Source organism: Hipposideros armiger, unplaced genomic scaffold (assembly GCF_001890085.2).
Source record: "Hipposideros armiger isolate ML-2016 unplaced genomic scaffold, ASM189008v1 scaffold_23, whole genome shotgun sequence".
Taxonomy (NCBI): Eukaryota; Metazoa; Chordata; class Mammalia; order Chiroptera; family Hipposideridae; genus Hipposideros; species Hipposideros armiger.
The window spans coordinates 4,642,854-4,661,404 of NW_017731373.1; the positions used below are offsets into that span (position 1 = coordinate 4,642,854).

General features: G+C 40.4%; 1 protein-coding gene across 2 annotated transcripts; it reads right to left on the reverse strand.

Moving 5' to 3' along the window:
- Positions 1-200: 200 nt before the first annotated feature.
- KCTD18 (potassium channel tetramerization domain containing 18) lies at positions 201-18,227 on the reverse strand. 2 transcript variants are annotated; one of them, XM_019635586.1, is made up of 7 exons: positions 18,127-18,227; positions 15,119-15,352; positions 13,545-13,756; positions 11,187-11,380; positions 10,069-10,163; positions 6,709-6,811; positions 201-1,511 (listed from the first exon to the last, which is right to left on the reverse strand). In XM_019635586.1, the coding sequence occupies exons 2-7, from the start codon at positions 15,276-15,278 to the stop codon at positions 1,007-1,009; spliced, it is 1,269 nt and encodes a 422-aa protein (XP_019491131.1). In that variant the 5' UTR covers positions 15,279-15,352; positions 18,127-18,227; the 3' UTR covers positions 201-1,006. The 2 variants fall into 2 exon arrangements, with proteins under 2 accessions (XP_019491131.1, XP_019491132.1); XM_019635587.1 differs by lacking the exon at positions 11,187-11,380 and having other exon boundaries at positions 13,567-13,756.
- Positions 18,228-18,551: the final 324 nt, after the last annotated feature.

Below are 18,551 nucleotides of genomic sequence, written 5' to 3' on the forward strand. Positions count from 1 at the left end.
AAGCGTCATTTCTGGAAAAAAAATTAACTATAGCTAAAAAGGTAAACTTTTAACGTCTCTTTTTCAAAGTACTTTCCAAACTTCACTATTCAAATTAAAATATTTTAACAATGTATTCCAGAGATATGTTATATAGTTTTTTTTTTCAGCTGAGCCATCCTGCCACCTGTTGACAGCTCAGCGGCTGCTCAGCTCGGGCTGGACTCGAACCGCTGTTGCTCAGAGCTCAAACTCTTGAGCGAGCTCTTAACCAACTGAGCCACTCGGCCAGCCCTGTTATATAGTTTTTATCCCAAGAAATCTTGTGATGTATAAATAAATCTGCTAACGGAAAAGAGTAAGAAAAACCAATCTATGAAAGAAAATAGTTCTACTGAGAGTCCAAGTGTGATCTCAAATTATTACCTCTATTTTCCTCCCCATCGTTTCTTTTCATGTGCCCTTTCCAGACTGAGAGTACTTATAGGGAGTTCACCTTGACCTGCGTTTTCTCTCAAATCTCTCTTGGCTCTGATAAAAGCACAAGGAAGCACTAACACCACCCTCTCTATTTCACCCGATAAGAATATCTAAGCCCAAACTCACTCCTATCCCTGGGCTGCAATGAGTAATATTACAGAAGTGCCTAAAGTCTATAATGACTTTGGCAACAAAGTAAACTTCTCTAGTGATGATTTTGCTGTACTGTTTTGTTGCCTTAACACCAATTAACCATTAAAAAAAAGAAGAAGAAAGAAAAAAACAATTAGAAACTTGAAATTCAAACTGTCTGTAGACAAATTATCATTTAAAAGTTGGGAAAACGAGAAGTAAATATAGCCCTAACCACCTAAAGTCTCCCCTCCTCCATTCCTACTTCACACAATCTAGTATTTTTCCCGTGATTATTCTGAATAGAAACATTAAGTTTTCACCTCGACTGCATGAACAAACAGTGCCACCGATGCGTATCAAATGGTGTGGGAGCTCTGGGAGGCAACCAGATCGTCTGAGCACACCGTTTCCGTCAATCAGCCTTGCCCTGCCCATTTTCGGTCCGCACGCCCAAGGTGGGTGCTTCGGAGGGCAGCAGCTCTGGGGCCCCCTCGGGCCTCACTGCTGTGCAGGCAGGCAGCGGAGGCACAGCGGCGCACAGTGGAGTCCGTTTCAGCTTTATCACTCGATGTGGGGTGGCCTTCTTGTCAGAGAGCAGGACCTTAGCTGGAGGAGTGTATGTGGCTCCGTTTTCCGCACTCCCGGTCCCACCAGAAGCCAGGAAGTGCCCAGGTAGCCCAGCACCCACCAGGGATGGGGTTTTCGATGGTGCGGAGCACTGAGCTGTACTGCTGTCTGGAGACTGGTTTGCGGTGGCCTGGGACCAGGCCTGGAGGGCACTGGTGGGAGACACCCTGATCGAAGCAGAGTTCTTGACTTTAATTTGGGTGCTGGTGGAAGGGCCCATAAATCTGACCGGCTTAGGACCAATCTTAGAGTTTACACCTTCTTCCTCTTCGTGAAGTGCTATCAGTCGCCTGTAAATAACAGAAGCACATTATGATCAGTGACAAGTTCAGTAACTAATGAAACTGTCTCCAAAGTTTACCTTCAAGGTGAACAAAAAGGTTCTCGTCAAGAATTCTAATCAAGAGCTGGCCGGCCAAGTGGCTCAGCTGGTTAAGAGTTGGCTTAAGAGCGCGAGCTCTGAGCAACAGGGCCGCCAGTTACATTGCCACATGGGCCAGTGACACCGTGCCCAAGCTGAGCTGTTGCTGAGCTGCCAACAGGTGGCAGGATGGCTCAGCTGGTGTAACAACAAGATTGCCTGTTCGATGCCCACCCGCAACTAAGACTGAATTCGGCACCTTGAGCTGAGCTGCTGCTCAGATGGCTCAGTGGATAGAGCGTGCTCTCTTAACAACAAGGCTGCTGGTTCAACTCCTGCATGGGATGGTGGCTACGCCCAACCCGCAACTAAGATTTTAACACAGCACCTTGAGCTTAGAGGCCACGAGCTGCTGACAGGAAGCCAGATGGCGACTGGCGCCCTCCACAACTAAGACTGAAGAACAAAAACTTGGCTGGTCCCCTTCCCCAATTCCCCAACACTCTTCCCCTCCCCCAATTCCCCAAGAAAATCTAAAAGGAAAAAAAAGAATTCGGGTCAAAAGGTTTATAAGTATCAACACACCTCATCTCTCATTCCCTCCATGGTCAATAAGTAAATTAGCAAATTTATAAAAGACTGTTTCAACTTGAATACAAACTCCTTTAAAGTCACACATAATACCAACAAGTTAAAATTTGGAGATGACCTGTATCTTCCTAAGCTGCTCTGTGCCGTTTCATTTTGTGATTGTATTAGCATGACAACTTTCCAAAGCTCTAGAAACTGGCTTTTGGTGAAGATGATTTTCAAACCAAGAGATTTTTCATTGAAAACTCAAAGGCAGATGGTGTAGAAAGGGAATGTTCAAATGTGAACCAAATAGAATCCCATTTTGTGTATTATATATATTTGTAATTTTATTTTACTTAGATTGCTGGTAAGTACAAGCAAAAAAAATGAAATCCAAAGATAATGGTATTAAAAATGTCATACAATATAAATGTCTTTCTGGGTAAAATTATATGAAAAATGTGATATAGTTGTTTTTCTGTGAAATCTTCCAGCAGCAAAATCTGGCAAAGTTACTTCTTAATAAAGCTATATCTAGTTTTGAAAAGTTATTTTTAATGTTTCTTTAACCTTTTAGACACTTCTAAATCTTTGTTGTTTTTTTCAAAGTATTTTAAAGTGCATTTGTATAATGATTAATGCTGGAAACCAATCTAAGGGGGACTGTGGGTGATAGATGTAACTGAGTTTTGAGGAATTTGGGGGATGGGGGGTCACGATATAACTAACTAATGAGGGCAAACCGTTTTCAAAAGAGAGATTGCCTGGAAGGTCAATTATCTTTTTTTTATATGAGCAATACCTAATATCCTATTCACCATTAAGAATTTCAATCGTCCCCAGATCCAACAACCCCATAAACCTACTTCTCCAAAGTAATGATACAGAATCACTATTTATAAAACATGCTTTCCTTTTTTTTTTTTTTTTTCCTGGAAGAGCAATGGATTATGATGAGATTACCAAATCTTTCATATTTACAGGGTCTGGTGTTAGGAAAAACGTGTTTTCCTGGGAAATTAACCTAACCCTTATGGAACCCACTCAAATAAAGTAAGCCTCAGGTTACAACAGCGTCCTGACTTTGACTTTGACTCCTGATACCCATAAAGGACCACAGGCCCATTCCCACCTCAGCTGTGCCACAGCTCAGTCGTTATTCCAAAAACTCTCTTCTTATAAAGGCTAAATATGCTAAACAGACTATCCCTTAAACTACCTGATACAAAGAAATGCAGGCTGTTGACTGAATCACCCATGGTAAGTATTCAACATGTTTCTTTTCCAGATGTTTATTATGTATAAAATACAGATTGAATATTGATTAGTATAAAATTTTCTTATATGAAGCAATTCAAAATGTCTTAGATCAAGCAATACTAATAATGTCCTAATTAGAAGTTCTCAAAATTCACTATGGGCTTTGACTTTTCAGAATGCCTGCATTCTCTGTAATAGTTTTCACAGGTAACTGAATATTTTATATATTCCACAGGGGAATGTCATTCATGGCTCTTCAGTTAAATATTTGGTTTTTTTTCTGGCCAAATAAAACATCCATTTTAAAAGGCTGCTGGTATTTGGATAGCTATCCAAAATTGGTTTAATTATTTTATCCATTACCTACACAAGAAAGCAATTTTGTAAGCAGAAATAGATAACATATATAAACTGACCAGCTTTAAAACTATTAAAGGGCTCCAAGGTTTAAGAATAAGTACAGTACCAGAAAATGTCACTTGTTATGGAAAAGTTTTACTTTATTTGGNGCGATGGCGTAGGCTGCAGCCCCTGCTGCAGTGGGTTGCCATGGGCTACTGTGTGTAGCCAGCAGCCAGCGTGAGTGGCCCTCAAGCCATCGTGAGTGGCCGTCCAGAAACCAGCGACTGATCTGCCTCACCCGGGAAAAGCGCAATGATGGTGCCAACTTGGGCCAGTGAAGCAATTTCCCCACAACTAGACTGAAGAAAAGGACAGCAACTTGTCTGTTCCCTTTCCCCAATTGCCCAGCACTGTTCCCATCCCCCAATTCCCCAATTAAAAAAAAAAATCTTAAAAAAAAATAAAAAAGCCTAAAGGGGGAGCACTGCTTTAAATGACCTTAAAACTGTCAAACAACCACTGCCTAAAACCTGCCTGTTCCTTCCACTGCTGCCACTGCCTGAACATGAAGTGTCGCATAATCCTCCAAGTCGTCTCCCTCTCACCCAGCATTGTTGTGTTTTTAGAGGCGATTAACATAGTGAACTCTGACTCTTGGAAATGGGGTCATAATAGCATGGTGATTTGAAAATTACCATGTGTAGCAAATGTGAACACAGTAATCCCTCCCTCCTCATCCACACTTTCGCTTTCCATGGTTTCAGCTACCCACAGTCAACCACGGTCCGGAAATACTAAATGGAAAAAATCCAGGAATAAACAATTCGTAAGTTTTAAATTGCACGTCATCCTGAGCAGCATGACGAGATCTCGCACAGTCCTGCTCCATCCCACCTGAGATGCCCATCATCCCTTTGTCCAGCGTATCCAAGCTGTAGACGCCACCAGCCCCTTAGTCATGTAGGAGCCATCTCAGTTATCAAATCAGCTGTCCTGGTATCGCAGTGCTTGTGTTTGAGTAACCATTATTTTACTTAATGTTGGCCCCCAAATAAAAGAGTAGTGATGCTGGCGATTCGGATATGCCAAAGAGAAGCCTTAAAGTGCTTCCTTTAAGTGAAAAGGTGAATGTTCTTGACTTGCTAAGGAAAGAAAAAAAATCATGTGCTGAGGCTGTCAAGATCTACAGTAAGAACAAATCTATCCGTGAAATTGTGAAGAAGGAAAAAGAAATTTCTGCTAGATTTGCTGTTGCACCTCAAACTGCAACACAGCCATAGCCCGTGGTAAGTGCTTAGTTAAGATAGAAAAGGAATTAAATTTATGGGTGGAAGACATGAACAGAAGACACGTTCCAATTGATGGCAACATGTTGTGTCAGAAAGCACAGAGCCTATATGAAGTTTCAGCAAGGGATCCCCAGAAACAAGTGACACCAAGCCAGTTGAGACAAGAAAGGTATGATTACAGATTCAAGAATAGGTTTGCACTAAAAAAATATAAAAATTACTGGAGAAGCTATATCTGCCAATGAAGAAGCTGCTGCCACATTTCCAGCAGAGTTGAAGAAGTTGATGAAGGAGAAAAGATACCATCCAAAACAAGTCTTCTATTAGGGTTTGGTGCTATTCATGGTTTCAGGCATCCACGAGGCGTCTTGAAACATATCCCCCAAGGATAAGGTGGAACTACTATATAATATATTCAACCCTAAAACTCTACTGAATTTCCTCTGGTGAGTCAGATAGTTCTTTGGGACTTCACAAGTGCTTTTAACTTATCGTTATCATAATCCTGTTGATGCATCTAAAATGACATTTAATAAAATCCCAGAGGAAAAACAACAAACACAGAGGAGAGTCTCTGTAACACCATTCCTGCTGCTTCATTTTCTGTCCACATCTTCCACTGACTCTAGACCAAGGTTTTTCAATCTTGGCACTATTGCCATTTGGGGTGGGATAATTCGTTGCTGTGGGGCTGCCCTGTGCATTCTAGGGTGTTTAGCGGCACTCCTGGCCTCCACCCACTAGGTGCCAACAGCATCCCCCACTCCACAGTGTGACAGCCATAAATGTCTCCAAACATTGCCGAATATCCCCTGGGGGGACAAAATCACCCCCAGTTGAGGACCACTTCTTTAGACCCCCAGTAATACTTGCTAACTGTAGGATCAATGAGCAAAATAAATAATGATAACAAAATAATGGCCTTTCAGAAAAAATATCTGTTTTAACAAGAGATGATTAACTACTGAAAACTGAATAAACTTCTCTGCGTTTCTGTGAAAGATCCAGAAGGCACAAGCAAGAGAGCATTCTGGAATTCCACAGGGGCACTGAATCAAATTCCAGAGCACATGACCAAGAAATCAGAACATCTGAAAGCCATGAATGGAGTGCCCATACAATAAAAAAAGATGATTTTAAATGTATTTAAAGCACAGTGAAAGACACAGATGTGAAGTGAATTCAATGCTAATAATTTCACAGAACACAGGAAAATACCATTAAATTAAAATGCTATTTGTGGCCATGGGAGGCAGAAAGAAATTCAGAATAAATCACAGGAAAGTTCAAATATTAAGTCTAATAAATAAATTTTTGACTATTGCCCAATAAAGCCTGAATTTCACTTTTGTGGGGAAAACTGTAATACTTACTACAGCATTCCCACTGCATCCACTAGTGTTTTTAAAATCACACTCCCAAAAAGAACATACTATATAACTCAGTTTTAAAGAATTATTTGCACTTTTTACATAGTTTTGGTAACTTTGCATTTATCAGGATTTATATTTTGATGGCACGGCAGAATATTCATCTAGGTGATTAATAAGCTTAACAAGGTCAAGAACCCTTACTCATTTTCCCAATAAAGATAGTAAAAACATAGGTCATAGACTAAAAACAAAAACAAAAATCAAAAGACATCAACAGAGCACAGATAACCTCTTTCGAATTGGGGTCATGTGACGCAGGCTTCCAAGTAAAGGCCGCTCTTCCAGAGTCCAACATTCTATCAGCTCGTGAGGCACCCGCCAGTAGCTGACACCTGCAAGGTAAAAAGACACCATTAAGAGAGCCGTTGTCCACTGCAAAATGTTCAGAAACGCTGTTTCGTTTAAGACCAGCCAGAAGGAGTTTGAGGTTCATGCTTCCCATTTGACGAAGGGAGGCGCACACAGGAAGTGCTCCCACAAAGAGCCAGGGCAGTAATGGCGCGACCCGTGGCCTGGGACCAGCCCCAGCTCTGCCCCTGATAACCGGCAGGTCCTTATGTGGGCCCTGGGTAGCTGTGTGTGCTGGTTCAAGGTGGCAGGCTCTGGAGCTAGGACTGCCTGGGTCTGAATCCCACTCTGCCACTCATGAATCACGGGGCCTTAGGAAACTTACTTTCCTGTGCCTAAATTTCCTCATCTGCGAAATGAGGACAACCACAATACATACCTCAAGGATTCTTGCAAAAATTGAGTAAGTAAATAAATGCAAAATGCTTAGAAGAGGGCCTGGCATAGACTGAGCATTCAAGAGATGTTAGGTGCCCTTACTGTAAGTCACAGTGTTGGCTGCAGCATAGGGATTGGACGGGGGCACTAACACTTGCCCTGTCTGCCTCATTGGGTTGCTACGACCATCAGATCAGGTAAATTTTGTGAACCACTCTGTAAGAGGCAACCACTATATGAATATCAGATATCACTACCCTATGAGTACCTTTGCAAACAAGAACAATCTAAGTTAATATGTTAGACCAAAATTCCAATCAAATTCACTTTAATTTTTAAATCTGACATGTTTCTGATTGAAAGCTGAAAACGTATTCTTATAAGCCTTGAAAACATTGTGCTAAGTGAAAGATAGACACAAAGATCACATATTGTATGATTCCATTTATATGAAATGTCCAGAACAGGCAAATCCCATTGAGACAGAGAGCAGACTAGGGGTTGGGAGGAGCTGACAAATGAGAATTAACTACTGAATGAGTGCTGGGTTTCCTTTTGGGGTGATGAAAATGTTTTGGAACTAGACAGAGGTGATGGTTACACCATATTGTGAATGTGGTAAATGACACTGAAATTAAATAATCTATCTTTTTTTCTTTAATATTTTAATGAATCAACTGTATAACGTTCTTATCACATAGTACTTTTATTCTTATAACTTTATTGGGGTTTACATTCGATCTCTGTATGTATTCTTATACAAGAAACATATGGGGTTTATTATTATATTATTATTATTATAGATCTACAGCATGTTTTACTATCAAAGAGTTAGACTCATCCCTCTAATGACTTCTATTTCCCAAAATGTTCTTGGTTATTTTACCTGTTTATTCTTTCAAAGGAATTCTAGAATCATTTCAAGAATCCCAAAGAGTTCTATGGATATTTTGGTAAGAATAGTGTTAAACTTATAATTTAATCTGAGAAGAACTGACATCATTATAATACTCAGATTCATTCAGGTCCATGGTATGTCTCACCATAATCTCATGTCTTCTTTTTTATGAATGGATGGATGGATAAATACATTTTAGCAATTTTCTTCATAAAACTTCAAGCATTTCGGGCCAGCCGAGTGGCTCAGTTGGTTAAGAACTCGCTCAAGAGTTTGAGCTCTGAGCAACAGTGGTTCGAGTCCCGGCCCGAGCTGAGCAGCCGCTGAGCTGCCAACAGGTGGCAGGGTGGCTCAGCTAAAAAACAAACAAACAAAAAACTGTGGTGACAGTGAAAATCAGAACAGAAATTCTGCCCCCAACACATCAGNACAGGGGTTAAAAAAAAAAAAATCAAGCATTTCTTGGCAGGGCAGTCCTAGTTATCTTATGTTTTATTTATTGCTATCATGAATGGGATTTCCCCCTATAATTCCTAATTAATTTATAAGTAAGCTGCTGATCTTTGTTTACTTATATTGTATACAGCTAGTTTAGTCTATTAAACTCATCATTTAAAATACCTTTAGTTGATTCTTTTGAGTTTTCTAAAAAGACAGATTGTCCACAATCTGTCTTCTTTCTTCTAATAGGTCTTTCTTTTACTTCTTTTTCCTGTCTTACGGTTTTCCACAGGCCTTCCAGAACTTTCTTAAGTAACAGTGGTGCTCCATTTCATGCTTTCTAAAAAGTTGAAATCAGCTGCTCGCTTTGTAAAAGCCAGTGACTCCAGCTTCCTAAGTCAGTGGAGAAAGCAGCCCAGCCAGGGTCCTCGGAAGCCTCCTCGGCAACCTGCCAGCCCAGAGGCACAAAAGGAGACACAGAACACCACGGGGTCTGTTCCTCAACTTCAACTCAGGTGCTTGAAAGTCAATTAAATCTAAAACAATAAGCTTAAAGAGAATAGCACTTCTTTCATTATACTTCATCCTGTCTGCTTGAGGGGTATGAAAAGAAAAAGAAGAAAAAGTAAGGAGGACAAAGTGAGGAAAGAAATAAGGGTTGGTACTAGCACCCTGCCTGAGGAGGAGCAGCTCAGGTAGTTTTAAAAGCCTCTTCCTCTCTTTTTATTCCATTTTACGTCACGTGCAATGGTTGTCTAGACCAGCTTTTAAGATCATTTGAAGACTGAGATGTGTCTTATTTATCTTTGGACCCAATTTTAGGACTTACTATAGTGTTTGCACTTAACACTAAATAAATCCTTGTTAATTAAGGGGGAAAAAAAAAACTTAAGCATGGAACAGTTAACCCTCTATGATCCTTAAGGAAGTGGCATGGCCTCTCTGAGACACAGTTTCTTCATCAATAAAGTGGTAAATAGCCTAACAGGGGTATTTTAGGACTAAGAGATACTGAATGTAAACTACTTATCACACTGGATATTAAACAGCATTATTATTATCAACTCATATAAAAAGCTTGGTAAAGATGGTCAAATTTCAAAGTGTGCATTTAAAGATTATTTTAATTATTTTATAAGGGCTCTTTAGACATCTTCCCCAGCATTATTTTCATTTCCCCTTTTTTTATTTTTGACTATACATTTTATGCTTAATTTAGAGTTATCTCCATAGGACAATACAGGTACACAGTAGGTGCTAAGTAAACTCTTGTTTAATTGAAGTAAATAAGTATAACTAACAGAAGCATATTTCAGGTTACTGAATTACAAACTATTAATAATATCTAGCAACTCATGGGGTTTAAAGATTTGTAAGTAAAATGTCTGTGTTACCTTGACATGACAATTACCTGGATCCGCACAAAAATATACTTTCTCAGAAAAAGAGATGCTGTATGAGCTTACTTTGTCTTATTAAGGATAAGTCTTCCTTCTGCCATGAAATCAAAGAATTGTACTGTACCTTTTCCTTCCCAGGCATCAAAGGCATCCATCATTTTCTTCAATTCTGCTACTGAATAATAGCTCCAAATGTACTGAACATTATTTCCCGCCTCTCTAGAAATAGTGCAAAAGGTAATGAAAACATACAACTTAGGTACAAATGTGTGTATATGTGTATGTGTGTGTGTATTACTATATACTGTATAATATACTATATAAGTATTCTAATGTGCATTTGAAAGTATTTAATTTCACAATATAGACTGTGCAGACAAATCAACAAGTGTTTAAAATAAGTTTTCTAAAAATATCATCTAACACCAGTAAAGTTAGCAAACACTCAACTTTGACTAAAACTTTCCTAGCACTGTGCCAGGCACTTATATATCTTATATAGAAACACCCCTGCCTGTAAAGAATTCAGAAAATGATGACAGATTTAATCATTTAAGAAACAAGCTCATTTGGTTATACATTAGTCACTAATATGTGACCCAATCCAATCTCCCAAAGAATTTAAAAAAAAAATAAAATATATATATATATATATATATATATATATATATATATATATATATATATATGTTAAGTGAATTGACCAGTGTAAAGAAGATTACAGGGAAAATATTAAGTGACTAACCTTTAAGGATTTAACATGTTTAAGTTATAGAATTTTAAAGTTGGGAGGGACCAGGGAAGTCTTTCATCATTTCTCAGAACAAGACACCAAGGCACAGGCCAGTGCTGGGTCACTCAGTGGGCCTGCTGACTTCCAGGCCACCACTTCTGCCCCTGGTCTAGGGTCAAGGGGACACACCTGGGCATGTGGCTTTGCTTTACTGTCTTTCTTTTTATTTTGTTTTTATAAAGCCTTGCAGGGGATTCTGATGCCCACGCCCAGCTGAGAACCACTGGACTAGACCATGTAGATGGCCCATAGCTTAAATATATGTGAAATGGTCTTAGCTATCATCTCCTGATGAAACAGGCCTATCTCGACGGCTCCAAAGGCTCGCTCTGTCTACTGAGAGGTGTTGATGGTCTTTTCTGGTCAACCACATATTCCATTCAGTAACATCTCTTAGAAAAGACCAAGACTTTATTGTGTTCCTTTTTCATTTTTAAATATGGACATACCTCTTAAAAATGCTTTTACTGTGAATTCTTCCTCCCAGCTGCTTATCAATAGCATCTGTTCCATCAGTTTTTGTGGCATATACACCAATAATTCTACTCTCACAGCTTGCACCAGATGTGTTAAGATAGTGGAGAACCCAAACTGTTGGTTTATTGCAAACTAAACCATACGAATCACAGAAGTCTGTTAAAGCCTGGAGCAAAAAAAAAAAAAAGTATATATGTATCAAATTTGAATTTAATTCCGGAAAGTAATTTTTTAATCAAAAAATTAATTTGTTCTGTTACTTCCAGGTAAAGCTGCCATTTCAGTTGGTCATACGGGAAATAAAAAGACTATAAATTTCAACCTAGTCTTTATGCCTTTAAAAACCAAACATGCATTTGTTGAATTTGGGGTGGAGGGCAAATCACAAGAAGCACCACCCAAAAACCCAACACCTTTTCATTTAGAGAATTCTCTTCCACATGGAAATTATATTTCCTCCTTCTTTAGCTTCACTACCAACCTAACTTTCAGTTTTAAAATCTTCATATAATAACCAAAAGTTAGACCTTTTTACTTTTCCCTTTATTCTCCCCCAAATTTCCCAGTTGACTCTATCTTCCTTTCACCTTCTATTGGCCCCATGGTTGATCGTGTTTTTAACTCCAAATCCAATCATGGATTAAGCAGAGCAATTTATTCTTTTACACTGAATGATACAAATATATGAACTGAATACGCACTGTCTGAACTCCTTTGGCACTTATCCACCTATTCATTCATTTACTTGAATATTAAGTACCTAGTATGTGCTGAGCATTGTCTAAGGTCCTGGAGATATAATGGTGAGCAAGAGGCAGGATCCCAGCCCTTCTGGAGTTTACAGCTAATGCAGAAGACAGGCACTAAGTAAGTCATCACACACAGCGTGATAAGTGCTCCCAGGTGAGCCTGCGAGGTGCTAAGGGGCATGGAGCAGGAGGGCTTCGCTAGCGGCAAGGGCCTTCCCGGGGGGACATGGCATTGCTGCTGTGAGCACCCTGAGAACAGGGACTTTTGTCAGTTTTGTTTAGTGTCTCAAGTGCCTGGAATAGTACCTGATACAAAAGAGATGCTTAATATTTACTGACTCGGTGAATGAAAATAGGGCCCTGACGTATCTTGTATTTTCATTTACTACCGCTCTCTAACTCCTCTATTGGTTCCTAACTTTACTTACACATTTATGAGAATTTCCAAGTATATTATAAACTGTTCAAGGGCAAGAACTGTATGTTGTATTTCTTTGTGTCTCATACAGTCCCCAGAACAGTGCTCCACAAGCCAAAAACATTTAAAATAAATGCCCTGGCAGGCAGAATGACAGTCCATATGCTACGTCCTTTTTGCATATGAACCAGAAATAAAAAAGCCTACAGAGTTGGGAGACTTCAGAAAATGAATGTTAACCCACCCCAACTTTCCAGCCAAGATTTTTCAGCCCCATTCAGCAGATGTGGCAAATAGAACCAAAAGACTGCCTAACAGCTCAATTTATAAATACCTTCAGAAGCAGAACCCACACATCCATGCAAACTCCTGAAGGGGACCTGGTACCAAATCAACTTTCTCTTCATGCTGCACTCCTAATAACCATATCATCAGCTTGCTCTCCTAAACACTGACATCCAAATCAAAGAATTCAAACCAATTCGTGTCAGTTTTCACTATTAACAATGATCTAGAAAAAATATTTTTCTTAGATGTCCAAAGGTACTAATAGCAAACATAATATTTACAAAAGAGATAATAAACCTTTTTAAGTCATGTAAAGATCTTTAAAGTGTGATTTAAGACTGATGTTTTCACTTAGTCACACACTGCTACATTCACTAAATCATGTAAGAGATTTTATACAATCTTTTATTTATTATGACCATTCTTTCAAAAAATCACTTCAGGAAACAAAATAATTCCACTATAACCTCACTTATTACAGTATTGCTTTTAATTTAAAAAGAACTTCAAGAGAAGAACAACTCTATAAAACAGCCATCAAAAAGTGTTAAATCTCCAATGAGGAATAAAAACTTCATAAACCTTTGCGTGGCGATGTAATACACTTTCCTAGAATAGAATTTTGGCCTTAAAAATGACTAGTGGTAATGAAGAAATGTATCTTCAAAAATTATGAAAAAGTAAAACTGTCTCATGTTTGGCTTATGTGACAACACAGGCTAGGCAAAATAACACACATTGCTTTGTGCATAATAAATGTATATATACAGTATATATATATATATATATATATATATATATATATACACACACACACACACACACACACACACACATATACATATATATTTTAAAACTTAAGAAAATGCCAAGACCTTTTTAAGTTCTATATTTGACCTTAAAGAATATGTCTCCATTTCATTGGCCAAGTGGTCAGACAGGCTGTACGGATAAGGGATGCCAAAGTAATCAGCCTCTTCCTGCAGAGCAACGCGGGTTTGCTCATCGGTGGGAATGTGAACTTCTCCATGAAGATAATCCAAAAGGTATTTAAATAGATGTCCGTCACGATCAATAACACAAGCCCCTAGAAAATATGCAGTTCAAAAATGATTGCACAGATACATATGACCATTGACAAAATTTCAACATGTCAAACTAACATCAGGCTGAGGTTAGAAATATTTCTTTCTCACAAGAACATTAACATCTAATGTTCAAATAGGTTCCCTCAGATTTGGCGATCCTCTCTATTCTCACCAACCATATAGGAAAATGTATTCTGAGCTCCATTTGGAATTTTGGACACAATGACCATACTTCCACAATGGCCACTATGAAAGCCATGGAGACCTCAGGCTACTGGTAGACATAGAAGCTTACCCCTAAGCTCAGCCCAGCTGGGCCAGAAAAGGCGTTTGGAGTTCCTCCCTAGTGAGGGCTTGTGGGGTGCTCATTACCATGTCCAGCGTTTGTGTCCACCTGCAGCGCTGACATACAAACCCAGGGTTCCTAGCTCCAGGCATGCCATGTGTTTGGATTTATTAGGTTAGTCCCTTTGTACTGTGAGAACCTAAACTTTAAAAAACAAATGCGAGGCTGGTACTACTTTATAAGAGACTACTCTTAGACAATTTATCAGAATTAAAAAAACATTTCTGTGTGACATTACTTAACAATTCCTTTTCTCCCTTGATTAGTTTAGAATAGAAGGGATTAAAAAGGTAAGCCTTGGGACAGAGTAAAAAATTGAATCTCTGCTTACCATCTTTTCACCCGCAACCTTTCTGTCCAGATGGACATCAAGCCCTGGGCACCAGCCATCATGAGTTTTCCATTCTTTCAACTGCTATTCAGCAGAGCAATCCCTCAAGACCCAGGGTTACTAACAGCCCCTCATGCTCAAGACTACTCAATCTCTCCATTCTAACATAAAAGTAAGAGTGGGTTCCATGAGGCCTGGAACCCCTAAAATGTGCAAAAAAGCACGACTTGCAGCCAGACTAGGTAATAAGTTTAACACTAATTCTACACTAACAATGGCTGCCCTGTCCGTTATGAGGGCAGCTGCTTTCCCCAGAGATATACATTTTTTAATCCTTAAAACACAGAGAAGCTAATGTACTTAATCGGCTTCAATACCTTTACCCATGGAGTTGCATGAATGTAACAACTTTCAAAATATAATTAATCACCATAATTAGATCACAGTCAGTCTTTACACACTCTCACTTTTTTGTCAACTTTTAGCAACAGCATCACAGACTCTAGAAACTGGTATTTTAAGTTCACCGTGTATTTACTAATCTCCATAAAGTCCTAATGATCGCATTAATTAGTAAACTAATCTAATACATTCTGTTGTAATTAGGAAAATCAAAGGAAATTTAAACTAGACTCCTATTTTAATGAATATTCTTGATCATGCTTACAGACTTTAGATATTTACCTGATTCATCTGTTTTTAGAGGAAAACGACCACTAAACATTGATGCCAGCATGGAGTCCTTAAAGCGGCACAAAGACTCACGCCTGGCTGTGTAAATACAGCCACCCACGTTCAGTTGAAGAATATCTAACATCTCTTCTTCTGCCTTATGACAATCCATTGCTCCCAGACACCTGAATTTTTGCTTTGAAACACTTTCAAAAACTGCAAAACAATGGTAGTCCTGGTCCCCCTCTGTAAAAACAAAGGACAATCACCACTGACAATACATTAAATAGACGACGTTTTAATGTGATTTAAAATAAATCCCTCAGCATTAGCAACACTGAATTGAGGATTTTTATATAATACGAAAGAAGTCTGAGATATGCTGAAAAGCTGGAAAACTTTGGCTCAGAAGATTTGTAAATGATAATAAAGTCTTACCAATCAAATCCTAGCTGTTGAGATGACTGTTTAAAGAATTAAATAAGATAATGGATTGTTTGTCGTATATAAAGCAAAGGTGAGGTGTGCTTATGATCTTCAATATTCACATATCATCTTTTTTCAAATTTAATATTCTTTTGTAATGAAAATGAAGTGTGTATAGTCACTGCTAGACATTCCATCATTATCAAACACATTATATTTTATGCAAATGTCACTTTACACAATTTGGCTTTAAAAAATCTAAAGTCCTTTCTAGAATTTTCTGCCTTAGTTCCTTAGTTTCCAAACTATCCCTCTCTTTGTAACACTGTCTCCCAAATCTTTTGAAGTTACTAATAATAGCCACCATTTATTCATCTCATACTCTATACCATCCACTTAATCTATATGATAGCAATAAGAAGTTGATATTTGTATTTTGTAGCTGCAGAAACTAAAATTAAAGTTTTGTCTAAGCTATGGCAGAAGTAAGGCAATGTGAATTTTTCACATATGTTTTAAACTACAGTAAGTCTGAGGGAGCTCTCTAAACTGCCAAGGAGATCAGTGTGTAGCATCAGATGGGGCTGCTAGGCTCTGCCACTTACTAGCTCTGGGACCTCAGGCAAATACTTATCTTCCTCGCCTGTGTCCTCATCTACAAAATGGAAGTAGGAACGGTGCCCACCTCAAAGGACTATCAGAAGAATAACTGACAAAACATAAAAAATACATAGAATAGTTTTTGGCTCAAAGTCAGTACTCAATAAATGATATTACCTATAATGATATATATTTTACCATAAGGTAATAACTGAGGGACTTGATATTGGCTCTGAAGATTTGAGGAAACAAAAGAGCAGAAATTATTAGCAATAATTATTATAATTCTTAAGTTAGGTAAAGGAAGATATAATTTATCTTTTGAGATCAGAATTCTAAGTATGCCAGTAGCCAGATTGGTCTAGAAAAACAAATAACACCTCTAAATAACACACCTGGCTTCTTCACTCCAAAATGGCTGAAGCTTTAGGGAAGTTTTAAGGATATGATTTCTTACTCCAACCTGGGGCGTTGAGGTAACTGTGGCTTTTCTATGGAACCTAAAACAATGCTGTGATGAGAAAGGTACTCCCAATATTGAGAGCCACTGTATCTGCACATTTCATAGCAAGTGTAAAATGGCTGCCAAGAGACTTAACTACATCCATGGCAATTCACTTTTACTATAATGTCATCAACTAAGATCCTTTCGTAGAGGCTCCAATTTAGCCAGTCTCCAATGAAATGAGAGACCATTAGTCTGAGTAAAAACCATGGTCAGCAGAAAGAAACTATCATTGACCAACAGTCCAGCCTTCAAAAGCCACTTATGGATGTGACTTCTTGAGCTACCTGTAAGTCCTGGGAGCAGCCTCTCAATGATCTATGTGATACAACCCCCTCTGAGGGCATGGAGTGGAACTGGTTCGCGCTGCCCGTTACCAGCTTCCTGGAATCCTATCTACTCTTCAAAACCCCAGGCAAACCTCATTACTTGCATAACCATCCCAAGCACCCCCAATGTAGAATCTTTGCACAGTTCCCTAAATATACTTTGTACCTCTGTTGACATTTTATCCCACTTAATGCCTGGTTTGGGGGGTCTGGAAAGCAGACCTCTGTTACTCTTAATAATTCCCATTTACTGAATGCTTACTATGTGCCAGCCACTGTAGGCGAGGCTTGAGAGACATTTCCTAATTCACACTAAAGCCCTATCGGATAAGGCATACTGTGCCAATTGACAGATGAGGGCACTGGGGAAAGTAATAGAGTGATGTGTGCTGGGTACACATTAAGGCTGCCCTGCTAGTAGGTGGTGGAGACAGCCCCAATCCAGTTCAGCAGGACCAACTCCAAATTCTTCCTGCTGAACCCCACACTGCCTCCTTCAGCACTATTTTATCTCTAAGGCTCCTGCCCCAGGCACTTCACTCTGAGCATCTGTCCATCTGAAGACTCCGGTCGGTGGCGTCAGGTACACAGCAGCACTGAGTGAAAGGATTTAAGACACCCCTGCCTCAGTCAGTATCTCGTAAGGCAGAGGCAGAGGATCGTCACCATTTCAAGGCCAGTCAGGATGCCCCATCCTCACATGCACCCACTTAGGCTCCCTGCTGTGTCGGAAGTGCCCTGCCCTCTGGGGACGTGTCCCCAAAGTGCGGTCCTGTAACCACCTGTATCAAAAACATCTGAAACGCTTGCTAAAAATGCAGATTCCTGGGCCATGGCACAGAGTCCGGTTCCGAAAGTCTGAGGCGGGTCGTGAGGCTGCCCGCGAACCCACTTTGAGAAACGGCTGCTCAAGGGACTCGCACTCCTCCCACGAGATGGAATGAAAGGCGCTGGGACACCAGAAAGCCCCGCCGGAGTCTCCCCGCGGCCCTGGGACCCAGACTCGGCCCCAAGCCCGAGCCTGCAGTCCGGGCCGCCCGTGTTATCAGCGCAGCCCAGGCCCTACTTCGGGGCGCCCCGCCGCCTCCCGGGCCCGCGGCCCACCCGAAGCCCAGCTACTCCGCACGGACGGGGCCAGGTAGGCAGCCTCCCCGACTGACCTGCGGCCCGCCCGGCCCTTGGTGCGGCCGCCAGACACCGCGGGGCCCGATGCGGAAGTGAGCGCCTCCTCGGCAGCTCAGCAACTCTTGAAGCAGCGCGGTCCCAGGAGCGCCCCCGTGCGGCCCGGTCCAGCGCCGGGACCAGAGGAAGGGAGGCTCCGCCCAAGACACGCCCCGCCCTCGCCCCGCCCCCGAACTGGACCCGCCCCGCCGCTCGCCACAGCCTGCCCAGCGGGAGGGCACGACTCAGGGGGTCTTGGCACCCTGCAGGGAAAGAAAGTCCTGCAGGGAAACACGGGCGGCTGTCTTGTTCGTTCACAGGCTGCTTTAAATATTATACGAAGAAAAGAACACCGAAGTTGCAATTGCCTGGGGTCATTTAATGAATGGTAAAAGAATGAGTTAGGTCTTTGCACCCCGTGGTG